General features: G+C 41.4%; 3 protein-coding genes across 3 annotated transcripts; 1 reads left to right on the plus strand and 2 right to left on the minus strand.

The window, feature by feature from the left end:
* The first annotated feature begins 31 nt into the window (after window positions 1–31).
* prozb (protein Z, vitamin K-dependent plasma glycoprotein b) lies at window positions 32–3,533 on the plus strand. Its single transcript, XM_088397590.1, has 8 exons — window positions 32–251; window positions 758–921; window positions 989–1,013; window positions 1,674–1,841; window positions 1,911–2,042; window positions 2,116–2,192; window positions 2,275–2,407; window positions 2,477–3,533. Exons 1-8 carry the CDS (start codon window positions 47–49, stop codon window positions 3,049–3,051), a joined length of 1,479 nt encoding a protein of 492 aa, XP_088253716.1. The 5' UTR covers window positions 32–46; the 3' UTR covers window positions 3,052–3,533.
* On the minus strand, window positions 1,399–7,724 carry pcid2 (PCI domain containing 2). The gene is made up of 15 exons (XM_088397669.1): window positions 7,619–7,724; window positions 7,062–7,122; window positions 6,894–6,983; window positions 6,199–6,272; window positions 6,053–6,118; window positions 5,923–5,964; window positions 5,667–5,721; window positions 5,440–5,543; window positions 5,132–5,207; window positions 4,911–5,052; window positions 4,727–4,827; window positions 4,576–4,649; window positions 4,040–4,165; window positions 3,826–3,949; window positions 1,399–3,756 (listed from the first exon to the last, which is right to left on the minus strand). Exons 2-15 carry the CDS (start codon window positions 7,095–7,097, stop codon window positions 3,667–3,669), a joined length of 1,200 nt encoding a protein of 399 aa, XP_088253795.1. The 5' UTR covers window positions 7,098–7,122; window positions 7,619–7,724; the 3' UTR covers window positions 1,399–3,666.
* A 331-nt stretch (window positions 7,725–8,055) lies between these two features.
* LOC148402789 (T-box transcription factor TBX19-like) lies at window positions 8,056–12,138 on the minus strand. Its single transcript, XM_088368612.1, has 8 exons — window positions 11,868–12,138; window positions 10,898–11,174; window positions 9,980–10,114; window positions 9,699–9,760; window positions 9,529–9,587; window positions 9,235–9,387; window positions 8,962–9,052; window positions 8,056–8,902 (listed from the first exon to the last, which is right to left on the minus strand). Exons 1-8 carry the CDS (start codon window positions 12,113–12,115, stop codon window positions 8,737–8,739), a joined length of 1,191 nt encoding a protein of 396 aa, XP_088224738.1. The 5' UTR covers window positions 12,116–12,138; the 3' UTR covers window positions 8,056–8,736.
* Between the last annotated feature and the right edge of the window lie 743 nt (window positions 12,139–12,881).

Below are 12,881 nucleotides of genomic sequence, written 5' to 3' on the forward strand. Positions count from 1 at the left end.
GAACATTTCCCGCAGACTATGCTTAATGTCAACACGTGAACATGTGATGGAGACAGACAAACATTCAGCAGGTGACCCTGGGACTCACGGAGGTCATGGAGGAGCGTGTGTTGCCCAGGACTGCGCGAGAGCTTCGCAACCGGGATGTGACGACACTCGTCGAACACTCGGTGTCATGGCGCTATCTGGAGTGTGTCTTCTCTCGTTCAACTTGCTGGCATGCGTCCTTCAGGTCCTCGGAAAAGCAGACGGTAAGAGTTCAACTTGGCGTTACATCTTTGGTTACACAACTTTTTGTTACCTCGTGGAACGTCTTGGTGCTTGTCCAATTAAAAACATGACACAAGCACCGCAGTTATTTTTCAATCCTTCCCGTTCAAGTGGAAGCTTTACCTCCAATTTCATATATTTAAATATTGGGTGATTATCATGTTTCTTCTGTTCTAGAAACAGAAACAAAAAAATCCAGGTAAATTTTTTTTGTTTGTTGAACTGTTTTTTTAAAAAATAGTTTACTTTTGGCATTACATAAGCATTACCGTAGCTTGTTCCTCAAATAAATTGGTCCTCAATTAATCCACAGCTTTACAACTCTTGTATTAATTAACCTTAGAGCACTTTGTACGATTTGTATGAACCATCGCACAGTGCGTCTGTTACAAATAACGCATTCCGATTATTGATCTTTTTGGCGCCATTGTTGGAAATCTCACCTAATTTTTTGTAATGCTCATCGTTTTGTCACGTGGCGTTTCAGTGTTTCTGCATGTGCCGGCTGCACAAAACGTTTTCCTGCGTTCCAAGCGAGCAAATCACTTCTTTGTGGAGGAGTTCCTGCAGGGCAACCTGGAACGGGAATGTCACGAGGAACGCTGCTCCTACGAGGAGGCCAGGGAATACTTTGAAGACAAGGGCGAGACGGTCAGCACAAACAGTAGGACAGCAGTACTTCAGTCTTCGACTTTTCAACATGTTTGTTTCTCCACAGGACAAGTTCTGGGACACTTATCCGAGTAAGTTTATTATCATGAAAAGTTGCTGACTGGTGGTAGGTCAAAATTAAGAGGGGAGGGTTAAAAATTGTTAAAGCATGTTTTACAATATTGTCACACCTACTTTGAGGTGGTAAAAGTTGAAGTTTCTCTGATGGGACCATGAGAAAATTAATTCTTGACCATTGGGAAAATATTGACATATTAATAAAGCAGCTTGGGAAGCAAAAGCCAAATATAGCAAAGCAAAGAAAAAAAAAAAGAAAAATACCAGAACTAATGCTTACCGAGTTTTGTTGAGAAGTCAATCAAGCGGCTGGAAACAAAAAGGCTTCACGTTTGCAGATGTCTTCACTCTTCTTATATATCTCCAGTCAATAGAATTGGTATATATTAGACAGCAATATTTACATCATTTTCTAGTTTTAATATAGTTTTGATTTCTGAATCCAACAGCATTCTTATTTCAAACTAGCAATGCATGTTGTTTGAACTGGATACAGAATGAGCACTTCCTGTTTCCTGAACATGGCAGGTAAACTGGCCTTGATTGGTTGCAGCCAGGCTGAGGTCACGTGACTTGCTATAAAACAAGCACATTTATGACTTTCTCATATCGACTGTCAATAATGCAATCTTGCCATTGTTATTTCCAATTCCAGCCATTTTTGTTTGTGACAGATAAGGACGAGTGCAAGCCCAACCCCTGCCTTCATGGTGGGAATTGCACAAAAAAGGCTTTCGGCTTCCACTGCTCCTGCTCGCCCCCCCACCACGGAATCACGTGCCAACTGAAAGACAGCCAGGAGAACAAAAGAACCCCGAAATTAGCGCCGCAAGTGGAAGCAGGTGAACCTGAGGGATGGTTGAAAAATTATCCTCTCAGATGCTTCTGCTTCAACATGTACCGTTTTTTAGGAGGGTTCCCGTGTCCCACCGAAGGCCCGAATGTTTGTCACCAGCTATGCACGTCGACTTCATATGCCTTCATGTGCTCCTGCGTGGCAGGATTCAAACTGCACAGCGATGGTCGAAGCTGCCTGCCTGAAGGTCTTCTAACAGCAACCGCCACTCACGTACACTTTTGACCTCTGACCTCAATCTGACATCTGGTCTTCCTCAGGGGACTTTCCCTGCGGAAGACTCCCAATCTCGCCTCAGAGAGCATCCATGTGTCACCATGGAAACTGTCCCTGGCAGGTGACATGAACATAACCATCTTTTTTGTTAGTTCAGCTGATATAACATGGAGGAAAATTTTAAAATTATCGACCGTCCACAGGCATTGCTGCTGGGAAGCGGCGGGACGGAACTTTGTGCCGGTGTCTTGTTGGGTCCGCGCGCCGTCCTAACTTCTGCCAGCTGCCTCCTACAGGAACCAGACCCTCAACCCTCCAATTTTTTTGTCATCGCTGGTAACAACGTCAACATTTGTCCGTCGAAATATCTACAAAACCCGATTAACGTTAGCTCTTTTCTCTTAGGTGCCACGGATAAAACAATGTCCGTCAAGGCTATCCATGTTCACAAACGTTTCGTTCGCAACCGGCACGACAACGATCTGGCCTTCCTGGAGCTGAGCGGCCCGTTGCCGCTCGGTTCCTTCCTACGCCACCTGTGTCTGCCCACCAAGGATTTCAGCGAAAACATCCTCATGTATTCCGGGAGAACCGCGCTGGCGGCAAGCATGAACCAACACCTGGACCAGAAGCTCATCTACCTGAGTTTGGACGAGTGTCGCGGCCGGCTCAACGTCTCGCTCGCCCTCAGCAATAAAATGTTCTGCGTGATGGGACGGACTGGAAAAACAGTGATGCAGTCAACCAAGACGGTTAGTAGCGACGGATTAAGATCAACAGCTCCGCAATGTGGCGGCGGCCTGTTGTCCGCTATGCCTCTCGCCACGGTGGAGCGAGGGACGGCGTTTCTCACAGGGCTCCTCATCGTGCCACCTAAAGGCTGTCAGGAGAACGGGCTGGTCTTTACCAAAGTGTCCCGACACCTGGTGTGGATCAGACAGCACCTGGAGGCCGTTCAGTCACATGACCAAACAACCTAACAGTCCAAAAGAAACTAAACTGAGACGACTCATGAGTGGACCCGCTCACCTTCTGGTGTCACATATTTGATCATCAAGGAGCTCCTCTTCTGTATATTACGAGCAAATCCATTAGTCACTTGCCAAATTGTAGTTCAGAGGTCATTTTCATCCTACACACAAGAAATTGTTGGATAACTCTCGAAATCAGAAGGACAACAGTTTGTTCAATCTAGTTTTTAAATCTGTTTGCAATATGCATTTAAAAGTGAGCTCAATTTGTAATTTTATGGATTGAAACGTAAGTGATGTGCTTAGCGGGCCACATAAAATGATGAAACTTTTGAAGGACTGATGGAGATTGTGGTCAGGAAGAGTCAAAATGGTGAAATGTGAATAGCCTTTTTTTTCTTTCCCCAAAACTGAAGGAAAAAATATTACCGTGAAAGATGTTCCTGCTGTGTTTGAATCCAGACAATAAAACCTGAACATTAAATCAATAATCAAGTTAAATGTCTATTCCTCAAGTCATAATGTTGAAGAAAGAGGAACTCACAGAACATACAAAGCTTTCATTTCATGTTTTACAGCACGTTACAAAAAAAAAAAAAAGGGTTTTTTTTGGGTTGATTTTTTTTAGGAGATCGAAGACAACGAAGGGAAGGGATTCTGTTTGCTGACCACGAGCTTCTGGTGCTGATGTGAGATGTAACCTTTGATGTGACCCTAAGAGCAGAGAAACCGTGTCAGCGTTCCTTCCCACGTCCGTCCGTCCGTGTCTGTGCGCGCGCTCACCATGTAAATCAAGTTAGCCAGGATACACTGCACCTCATCCACATCGACATCTTCTACCTTCATCATCTTCAGGGCCACCAGGAATGTGTCCAGAGGCAACTGGTGGGTCTTCAGCAGTAAGTACCTGACCAGAGATGAGAAGTAGAGCTCGGTATCACACCCTCGAGGGGGGGCTCACGTCTCAGCGCATCGCAAGAGTGACGGCGAGACTCACACTTTCTTGAAGAGGTTCCTGTACGTGATGATCTTCAGCTTCTCTAGGATAAGGAAGATGCCACAGCGGATGAAGAAGGTCTCGTGTTTGGACAGCGTCTCGTTCAGCAACAGCAGGTTCCCGTCACTGATTGGTGTACACACACACAGTAATTAGTTCAAAATGGAATACAAAGAGTACTTAGCAAATGTAGGTGAGGAGACAATCCAACATCAAGGATTGCTTGAATGTGAATTTTTTTTTTTTTTTTGGTGAGAAATAAGAATGTGTGTAACTATTTCATATTTGTTTTTCTTATTTGTTAATTTCATGGTTGACAATTGAGAGTATTTAATAATGTGTGCGACTACTTTCTCATTTTTTTTCCCTTATTTGTTAAATTCATGGGTGACAATTTACCGTCACCCTTTGAACAATAATTAATAATTCATTAAATTTGTATAGCGCTTTTCAAAAACCCAAAGACGCTTTTAAGTAATGCCTTGTTAGCGAGCTTATAAAAGGTACGGTATTAATTCCATAAATGCACAACCGACCTGACGGCTTTGGTGACTTGTGCAAACTGCAGGAGGTCGTACTTCTCCAGGAGCTGAAGCGTCGGCATGTGGCCCTAAAACGTTAACAAATGGCGGTTAGACTCTTTCTGACCACAGTTGTCAAAGTAGCTCAAGGGGTAAGCCTTCTGACCAGCAACATCTTGACAGGCAGCAGGTAGATGAGAATCATTCTCTTGTTCTTCTGACTGGCACGATGGCAGTGGCGGAATGAAAAGGACAAAAACTCCTCGGCTACAGGAGGGAAGGGCACAGATATTGCCTTTACGTCCGACGCTTATCCTGATTTGCTCTAATGCCATCGTGAATGAAGCTACCTGGTTTGAAATCACTGTCAAACATGGCCTTGCGGCCCACGTAGTACTTGTAGGTGACCTTCTGAGCGGGACTGTAATCGTTCTTCAAGTTGGAGCTGTCGATGGCCCTGATGAGCGGCTTGCACAAATGCAGTTTATTGATCTGATTCCCAAAACACACATTTGCAAAGCATCAATATACAACGCCACAGTCAAAAATGTAGATACAAAAGACTTGAGACCTTAAAGTAGATCTTGAAGAGCTGGTTGCTTAGAAACATCATGCCCCACTTCTTTGAATCCTCAATCCCGGCTCGACTGCAAGGGAAAGGTTGAATGCAGCGATGAGATCCAGGTAGGGAGAGAATGCCAAATCCAGCGGGTATAAAAAGTCTACACACCCCTGTTCAATTTCAAAGTTTTTGTTCTTTAAAGTAACACAGGTCATAGCTACACAAGTTTCGATTTCCTAAAGGAACATTACCTTAATATGGAACACAATTGATAAAAAAAAAAAGCTCTACAAGTTTGATGTATTATTATTACTGACTTGTCACTGGCACAAACTCGAAAGCAGCTCATAAGTTGCTCGGCTGCTTTTTCCAGCATTTCGCCCGGTTGACCTTTGCCCTTTTGTTGCAACTGCTGCTCTGCCTGCAACCACATACAGTCGATGTTCAGCTTCAATTAAGCTCAATGGAATCAATACATTGACCACAACATTTTTGATTCATTAAAAAGAAAGTTTTTTTGGGGGGGGCTAAAATGTTCACTTACATTGTTGGCAAATATTCTGAGATCCAGAGTGACAGTGAACATTACAGGCAGCGCCCTAAAAGAGACAATATGTTTGATCAGAGGGGTAAAAAACAAAAAAACAAAAAAACCTTAACACAAACCACACCACAAAATAATTGGTCAGAATCATTTTTTAGACACATGACCCGACAATTGGTGGGAAGGAGGTGGGGGAAGATGCTGAAACTGGGATTAATTCTTATTACATGCGCAACCTGCTTTAGCTGCCACTCACCAGTTTTCCTCTTTGTGTGACTGAAATGCTCTCAAAAAGGACGTGAGAAGTCAAGGAAGCGACCGTGACTTTTGTGAGACGAGATCATAACTGATTATTGATTGAATGCTGATGCCGTCAAAAAGGATATTGGACGACAATGGTCTGGAACTTGTAGGCTTCGACAAAGTCATGATTAGCAACTGCATATGTACACCTGGCAAATGAAATATACTACCGTGAGATACAGACTATGATCATTTCTCAATACGCCATGAAGCCAATACCTCAGCCCACCTGAGATGAGCAGCCACCATCTCGTCGTACGGCGGCTCAAGAACCTGTTGACATTTGTCCTCAGGATTGGCCAACTAAAACACAAACGTTGACCAATTAGATGTATTAACGTTATCATTCACGAATTGACTTTTTCTTAACAATGGTAGCCGTCCTAGCTTAATGCTAACGCACAATGCAAATCAACATAAGCAGGCTAACAAACAGCATCAATGTCACTGAATTATAAAACAATATTGCCTCACAAGGATAAATGTTATACCCTCAGCAAAAAATTATTCATGTCAACATGACTGCATCTTACTGAGTCAGTTGTGAAACTGTTTTTCATCGGTGTCTCTATTGCACAGGTGTCAAACTCAAGGCCCGGGGGCCAGATACGGCCCGCCACATTATTTTATGTGGCCTGCGAAGACAAATTGTGCATGAAATTCACGTCATTACTAGAATTGCAAATTGTCTTCACTTTTAATATCTTTTTTTAAAATTATTTGACCAGTTTTTACTCATCTGATTTGAAAAGAAGTTATTTGTCAGTTTTTTTTTGTAGCTTTTACTGTATATAATACATTCATTTGGGTTGACAGTGGCCCTCCGAAAGAAGCTATGACTACAATGCGGCCCGTGGAAAAAAAAAAAAAAGAGTTTGACACCCCTGCTCTATTGTATCCATCTATTTGTAGATTTCAACACACCTGGAGTCGGGGGTTGGCTACGTGGGGGTGTTTAAAGGAAAGCAGCTCAGCACAGTGTGTCCCCTTCTGGTTGTCGATAGCTTCATATGCCTGTAAGGAGGACAAGAAGCTTGTTGATAAATACATCCATGAATGTACTGTACTTCGGTTTCATGTTGTTGACGTCACCTGCTGGAGATACTGGTTGATAGTGATGTGAGCCATGATGCCTTCACCCAAGAACCTCAACCTAAGGAGAATCATATTAAAACCATGGCCAAAACATAAGTCGGCGTGTCAGAGGGTATTTCAATTTGAATAATGATGTATTATTTTATATTTCTTCATAACTGTTAGGGATAGGAAAAGGAATATCTCTCATTCAAGTGAATGGCTACCGACGTTTGAAGTTAAATAGACTGAATGAAAATCAATGTATCCGGTCTGTTAAATAAGAGCAATCGCTGAAAGCGATGATTGTCGTGCACGGTGGTGCTATGAAAAGAGCAACGTTATTTGAAATATAAATTGATAGCTTCGTCAGCGTTTTTTGTTTGTGTTGACGTAGTGGAGCACTGACTGAAATCGTTCTGGTCGCGCGGTCATGTGTCCTAAAAGAGTAGCGGCTAAAAGGCTAAAATAGCACATAATCTCACTGTTTCAAGTAAAATATTAACAAATTACACTCGATCTTGAACATCTGAACTCTATAAACATAAAGTCGTTGAATATATATCATAACGTACCTTTATTCCAACATTGTTTCGAACAAAATAAGTATTCAAACCAAGTTACCGCGGAATTAACATCCGGGTCGTACTAATATGACTTCCGGTATAGAAATCTTCTTCGATGATTTTTAGCGTCCTAGCGACATTGTGGGCACAGCAGTGCCACTATTGGTGAATAGTGGAAACACGACACGGATAAAGTGGACATTTTCATCAACTATTTTATATTTCCATCGAGTCCTACTTCTGAAACTACTTAAGACAAATCCACATTGTATAAAGTAAAAGTCTACATCAATAACTCAACACAGTTATTAGATTTTATTTATTATCATTATATTTTATTACATAGAAACATGGGAAAGCACTGTGCAACAGCTTAACTGGTTTCAACAAACACGACAAACATCATAATTTAAAAAAAAAAACACTAAATAAATTGATTTAGAGCTTGGCTGGGCAAACCTTTGTACACAGAGACCTTGTTTAATTTTTAAATCAGACAGATTTGTCAACGAGGTCAAGATAAATTTGTTAAAATGTGTATGTCAAATACATTCAGGTTTATTCCAATACATAATTCTCATTTGTATAATTACACAAATGCTTCCATCTTAATTTTCTGCCTATATTGGTGTAAAAATGTTTTGATTTTCTCTTCTCTTCAGACAATTTTCATTACCAAGACACCAAATCACACTTGTCAAATAATGTCAGAGGATGCCACACGACACCACAAAACACAAATAGACATCGACACAACTTAGCCGACCTGTATTATGACATCACAGCAAGCTAATGCTAGTATAAATGTTAGCAAATACAAATCCAGTATGTGCTTAAACTGCAGGTCTGCTTACCTACTGGCTTTGAAATGATGTTTGGTGCTCTGGCATCTACGTCATAGAGTTTGTTTTGGAATGGAAATTAGTCCAGCCTTGATGCCTTTTGCTGACAAAATGGGTGAGGGTGTGCTGTATTACTTTACTACTACTAAGTTTTTCCAGAAGAACATAATTTGTGCGTACACTAATGAGAGATGCTGATTAATGATGAATACAGATAAGGCCTGCAATAAATAATGGATATCCATTGGTCAAAGGTGAATTTTGTTCAAGCAATCACGTGCCTTGTTAGAAAGACTGGGCAGGGTCAGAAGCCCACCATGCTCCACCAGCTCGATTACCACTATGAGGTTGCATGACGTACTCGCTGCTCATTGATCCTTGCAAAATCGCACATGGCAAAGGGGAGGAGCTCATCTCACCGCAGCCAGTTGTCCATAGACAAGGATACTGGCTGAACACACACAAACGTTGGTATGAAATTGTGATCTGAAATAGTAGGCGGGGCCTCACCTGGAGTTGTTAGGGGCCAGTGTTGTAGGCATATTGTTGGTCGTTGGATGGGAGAAGGTCGAGCTCCACCCCTCTGGTAACACCTGAACACCTTGATATACAGGAAATCATATATGTTGAAAAATTCTAATAAATATTTTCTTGAAATTCGTGAAAGCATGATCGTAGTATTCTACTGCCACCTGGTGGCCAAGGCAGGAACACCTGAAGGAGCAGCACAATGAATTGCAGCATTAAATTGTGATTTTTTTTTTTCTATTTAATTGCAGTTACCTGAGGGGTGCGAGCAGTGTGGCAGGTAGCGATAGGGTGAGTGTCGCCCAGCGTAACCACGGTGCCGGTACCCGTGTTGATGATGGGATGGAAGTGAAATGCTCCCACCATAAGAAAAAGTTGCACCTCCACCCGGTGAACACAGAGACCAACCTGATGAGATGGCAGAGATTACATTTCAACTGTGAGATATGTCACACTACACATTGAAATAGAAGAATGGAACAAATATAGATAGAATAAATATATTAAATAGGTCATATTCTTTCTTTCACTCTGAAATTAGGAACTCACACGGTGGAATACCAACATTACCGTCCATTTGCTCTGCCAAGACCCGCCCACCCAGGTTCCTGGGTTCAGTAGAACGGAAAAAAAAACATTTGTTAATCATATAGTATGCTAACATCCCGGGTGAAAATTTTATGGGTTAAACACAGGGCAACTTGTTTGTTCACTCTCACCTGTCTTTTGTGTCCAGGAATGCTTTGGCGAAAGGATTATGTTTGATTTTCAGAGCTGTGATCTGTTAAAAAAAAAATAATAATAATAATTAAAAAAATTTAACTTTTTCTGGCTACATCTTCTGATGTGTTTATTAGAAAAAGAGTAAATATTTTGAAGGCCAAACACACATCAAAATCATGTTCAATGGTGATCACGACACATTTTTGCCTTTCATCAACCCCACATAAACTTTTTTTCTATCAGAAGGTTTTAAATGACACATCACGCATAACCGTACCTCTTCGTTCTGATAGGCGGTGACGGCGATGAACTGAGTCTCTTCGAAGGACACGTTGGAAACGAGACGATGCTGCGAGCCCACGCACACTATGTGCAGATGAGGTTCGTATTTATGAAGGGAGTTTAACATAATCTGGAAGACAAACAGAAAAAGTTTGTACAGCATGCATATGCAGACTAAAGTCATAGTTTTTAATCAAAATACTTTTCTTTAAATAAGCCCGAGAATACAATGCTAAAATTGTCCAATTATTCAATCTGGGCCATTTCAGAAAACACAACACAATAGAACAAACAATTTTCATTTTGAGAGGTTGGCTTCATATGCACCCTTGTTGTTGTTGTTGTGCCAGCTCCCCCCCCCCCCCCCCACACACACACACACACACCATGTTAGCTGGAGTGTTGGCTCTTTGAATTTAGTTTATCTTCGCTCTCATCTCTCTCAGACATGATGGGTAAATTAATTTCCCAGTAAAAACTATAATTATCATAATGCACAAATAAGATGAGCAATTATTCAATTACAGCGCAACTTCAACACCACATTACTGCCCGGTCGGTGTGTGTCTGAGTGTGTGTGCGGGATTCTGAGGGATGACGAAGAACCTCAACACAGGAAGTGCATTAAACCGCAGCCAACCAATTAAAATGTGTTTATGGCGTTCCCGTGGTTACGAGGGGGCACGCAGGTGAAGTGTGTCAGAAGAGCTGCTAAAGTGGATTATTACAAGCATTGCACTCTCTCCCACTCCAACTCAACAACAGCGGAACAAGAGCACAAAATAAATAAATGGCTATACAATTATGATAACCATTCATTCTTTGAAATATTCATATTGTGGATAATGGTTAAGATACTTAGAAAAAGCAAGAAAAAGAAAATCAATGGCTAAGTGAGTTCATTCTTGGATACCTGTCCTCCCGCATTGCGTTTGTTGGTTAGTTTGACCTTGTTAAAGGCCACCGTCGCCTTCATCCAATGAGCTCCAAAGTTGGGCGAGTCCGGATGCACGTAGATGCCGCCGCGGTCCCGAGCCGCGTCGCCTCCTTCTGCCTGGCCGGCTGTCAGCCACTCGCCGTTGACGAATTTCCAGCGGCAGCTGTCGGCCGGGATGAAGTCCAGGAGGAAGGAGTACATGGAACCCGGGTCCAGACCTGACACGTTGACCTTCAGGACAGGGAACATGCGTCTAGGACAAGCACATGACAAATGAGCAAATGAGAAATCGCTTTTGGTCTTTATGAATGTTGTTGATATAAATTGGATGACCCTCATTTTTTTAATATTTAAAATATTCAAGTCATGGTAATGTTTAGTATCATTTGTCTGCTCTACGTTTTGCCCCCCCCCCCAAAAAAAAAAAAGGTTACAGAGCTGCAATATGTGAATTTTAACTTTCAAACTGTGATGTTTTTTTAGCCTTGAATGGCTGAAGATGTTTTGAGATAATTGGTGTGGTCAAAGAAAAATAAAGACGTACTAGACGAATGAAAACATAAGTTAGGTGGAATAAAATTTTCAACGCAACAAACTTTAATAATCCTTTTAATTCGACTAAATGTTTTGCTGTTGTAGAAACAAATTAATAAGAGTTCCCAGAACTATAATATAATAATTTAAAGTTCTTCCAAGATAAATGACTGTTTTTAATCGCAAAAAAGTTGTTGTTTTTTTTACTGGGGTCTTCTCCCATCTAGTTGCAGAGCATGTCAGTAATGGTTCTTGCAGTCACTGTACATCATTGGCAAGATGAACGAGCAAGAAATAAATATTTGGAGTGAAATTCCTCCGGATTAATTCAGTTTTCACTACCATGTAGCTTCAGCCGTACTAAAATTAATTTTGTACATTTTTTTCTTTTCGAGCTCTCAGTCTTATTTACCGGCCAGTTTTGGTGACTATCATCTCGTTGGTGATGTGTTGGAACTTCCTCCACAGCTCGGCGTCCTCCAGGGTGACTCGGAGTCCCCTTTCTGTGGGGTCGCCCTTCTCCCACCCGGCTTGAAGCTCATTCTCCACCGCGGTCAGCAGTCGCGATATGCAGGGCTGCGATGAGGTTTCACCATCGTCCTGTCGCCGCTCCACTTTCATCTGCACGACACAATGGCAGAGTTTAGTCACCAATTCCATCTCCAGCTGACTTTCGGAATATCCGAATTTATTTGTATGTAACTGCAAATTTTGTAAAATTTAAAAAAAAATTAAAAAAATTAGAAAAATTTTAAAGTACATTTAAAGCTTTGACTGGGACTTATATACTGTAAAATATATAATATATCAAGCTTCTGAAAAAAAAATATGTTCAAAATTTGGTCCCTCATCTACAGAATAATCTACAAAAACAGAACATTTGATGATACTGATGAAAACAGAAAATATACAAAAATGCATGTGAATGAAGAAATTGTAGATATTAAAAAAAAAAAAAAATCTCAACACATGAGAAGATTTTAACAGTCGAGAAAAATCAGACTTACCTGAGTGCTGAAGAAAAACAATCACTCAAAGAAAATGGACTTGAAGAAGATGAGCGCTAACAAGTGTTTGGGTGGAGATGTGAAAGAGCGCAGTGAGCGACGGAACATAATCCGTCGGCCGAAGCTCCTCCCTCCCTCGCCGCTCTTGACTGAACAGTCAAGCTGCAAACACACCAACAATTACATTCAATGATGGATTCAAGAGCGCATCTATGTGCCCAAATTAAAAAAAAAATTAAAAAATCACATTCCAAAAAGGACTGCTTGTTAAAAACAAAAATTTGTCCTCCTACTTTCATGCCAGTGTCACTTGTTGAGATGCTCCAACAGGATGAAAAGACGACTTCCTCTTGATTTAGCTTTTTTTCGAAGTATCAACGGCAGGGACACACCAACATTTAAATGTCAGCAGAGAACAT

Source organism: Syngnathus floridae, chromosome 2, assembly GCF_059516105.1.
Source record: "Syngnathus floridae isolate MCC-2025c chromosome 2, RoL_Sflo_1.0, whole genome shotgun sequence".
NCBI lineage: Eukaryota > Metazoa > Chordata > Actinopteri > Syngnathiformes > Syngnathidae > Syngnathus > Syngnathus floridae.

Coding starts and splice junctions, on each gene's coding strand:
- LOC148402789 (XM_088368612.1), bottom strand. CDS start 12,115: ATGGAATTGGTGACTAAACTCTGCCATTGTGTCGTGCAGATGAAAGTG. Junction 9,761..9,979: donor CCGCCTATCAGAACGAAGAG/GTACGGTTATGC, acceptor TTTTTTTAACAG/ATCACAGCTCTGAAAATCAA. Junction 8,903..8,961: donor CTGGCCCCTAACAACTCCAG/GTGAGGCCCCGC, acceptor GTGTGTGTTCAG/CCAGTATCCTTGTCTATGGA.
- prozb (XM_088397590.1), top strand. CDS start 47: ATGGAGACAGACAAACATTCAGCAGGTGACCCTGGGACTCACGGAGGT. Junction 252..757: donor GGTCCTCGGAAAAGCAGACG/GTAAGAGTTCAA, acceptor GTGGCGTTTCAG/TGTTTCTGCATGTGCCGGCT. Junction 1,842..1,910: donor AGCGCCGCAAGTGGAAGCAG/GTGAACCTGAGG, acceptor ACCGTTTTTTAG/GAGGGTTCCCGTGTCCCACC.
- pcid2 (XM_088397669.1), bottom strand. CDS start 7,097: ATGGCTCACATCACTATCAACCAGTATCTCCAGCAG. Junction 4,650..4,726: donor TGCCTGTCAAGATGTTGCTG/GTCAGAAGGCTT, acceptor TTAACGTTTTAG/GGCCACATGCCGACGCTTCA. Junction 4,166..4,575: donor CAAGTCACCAAAGCCGTCAG/GTCGGTTGTGCA, acceptor TACACCAATCAG/TGACGGGAACCTGCTGTTGC.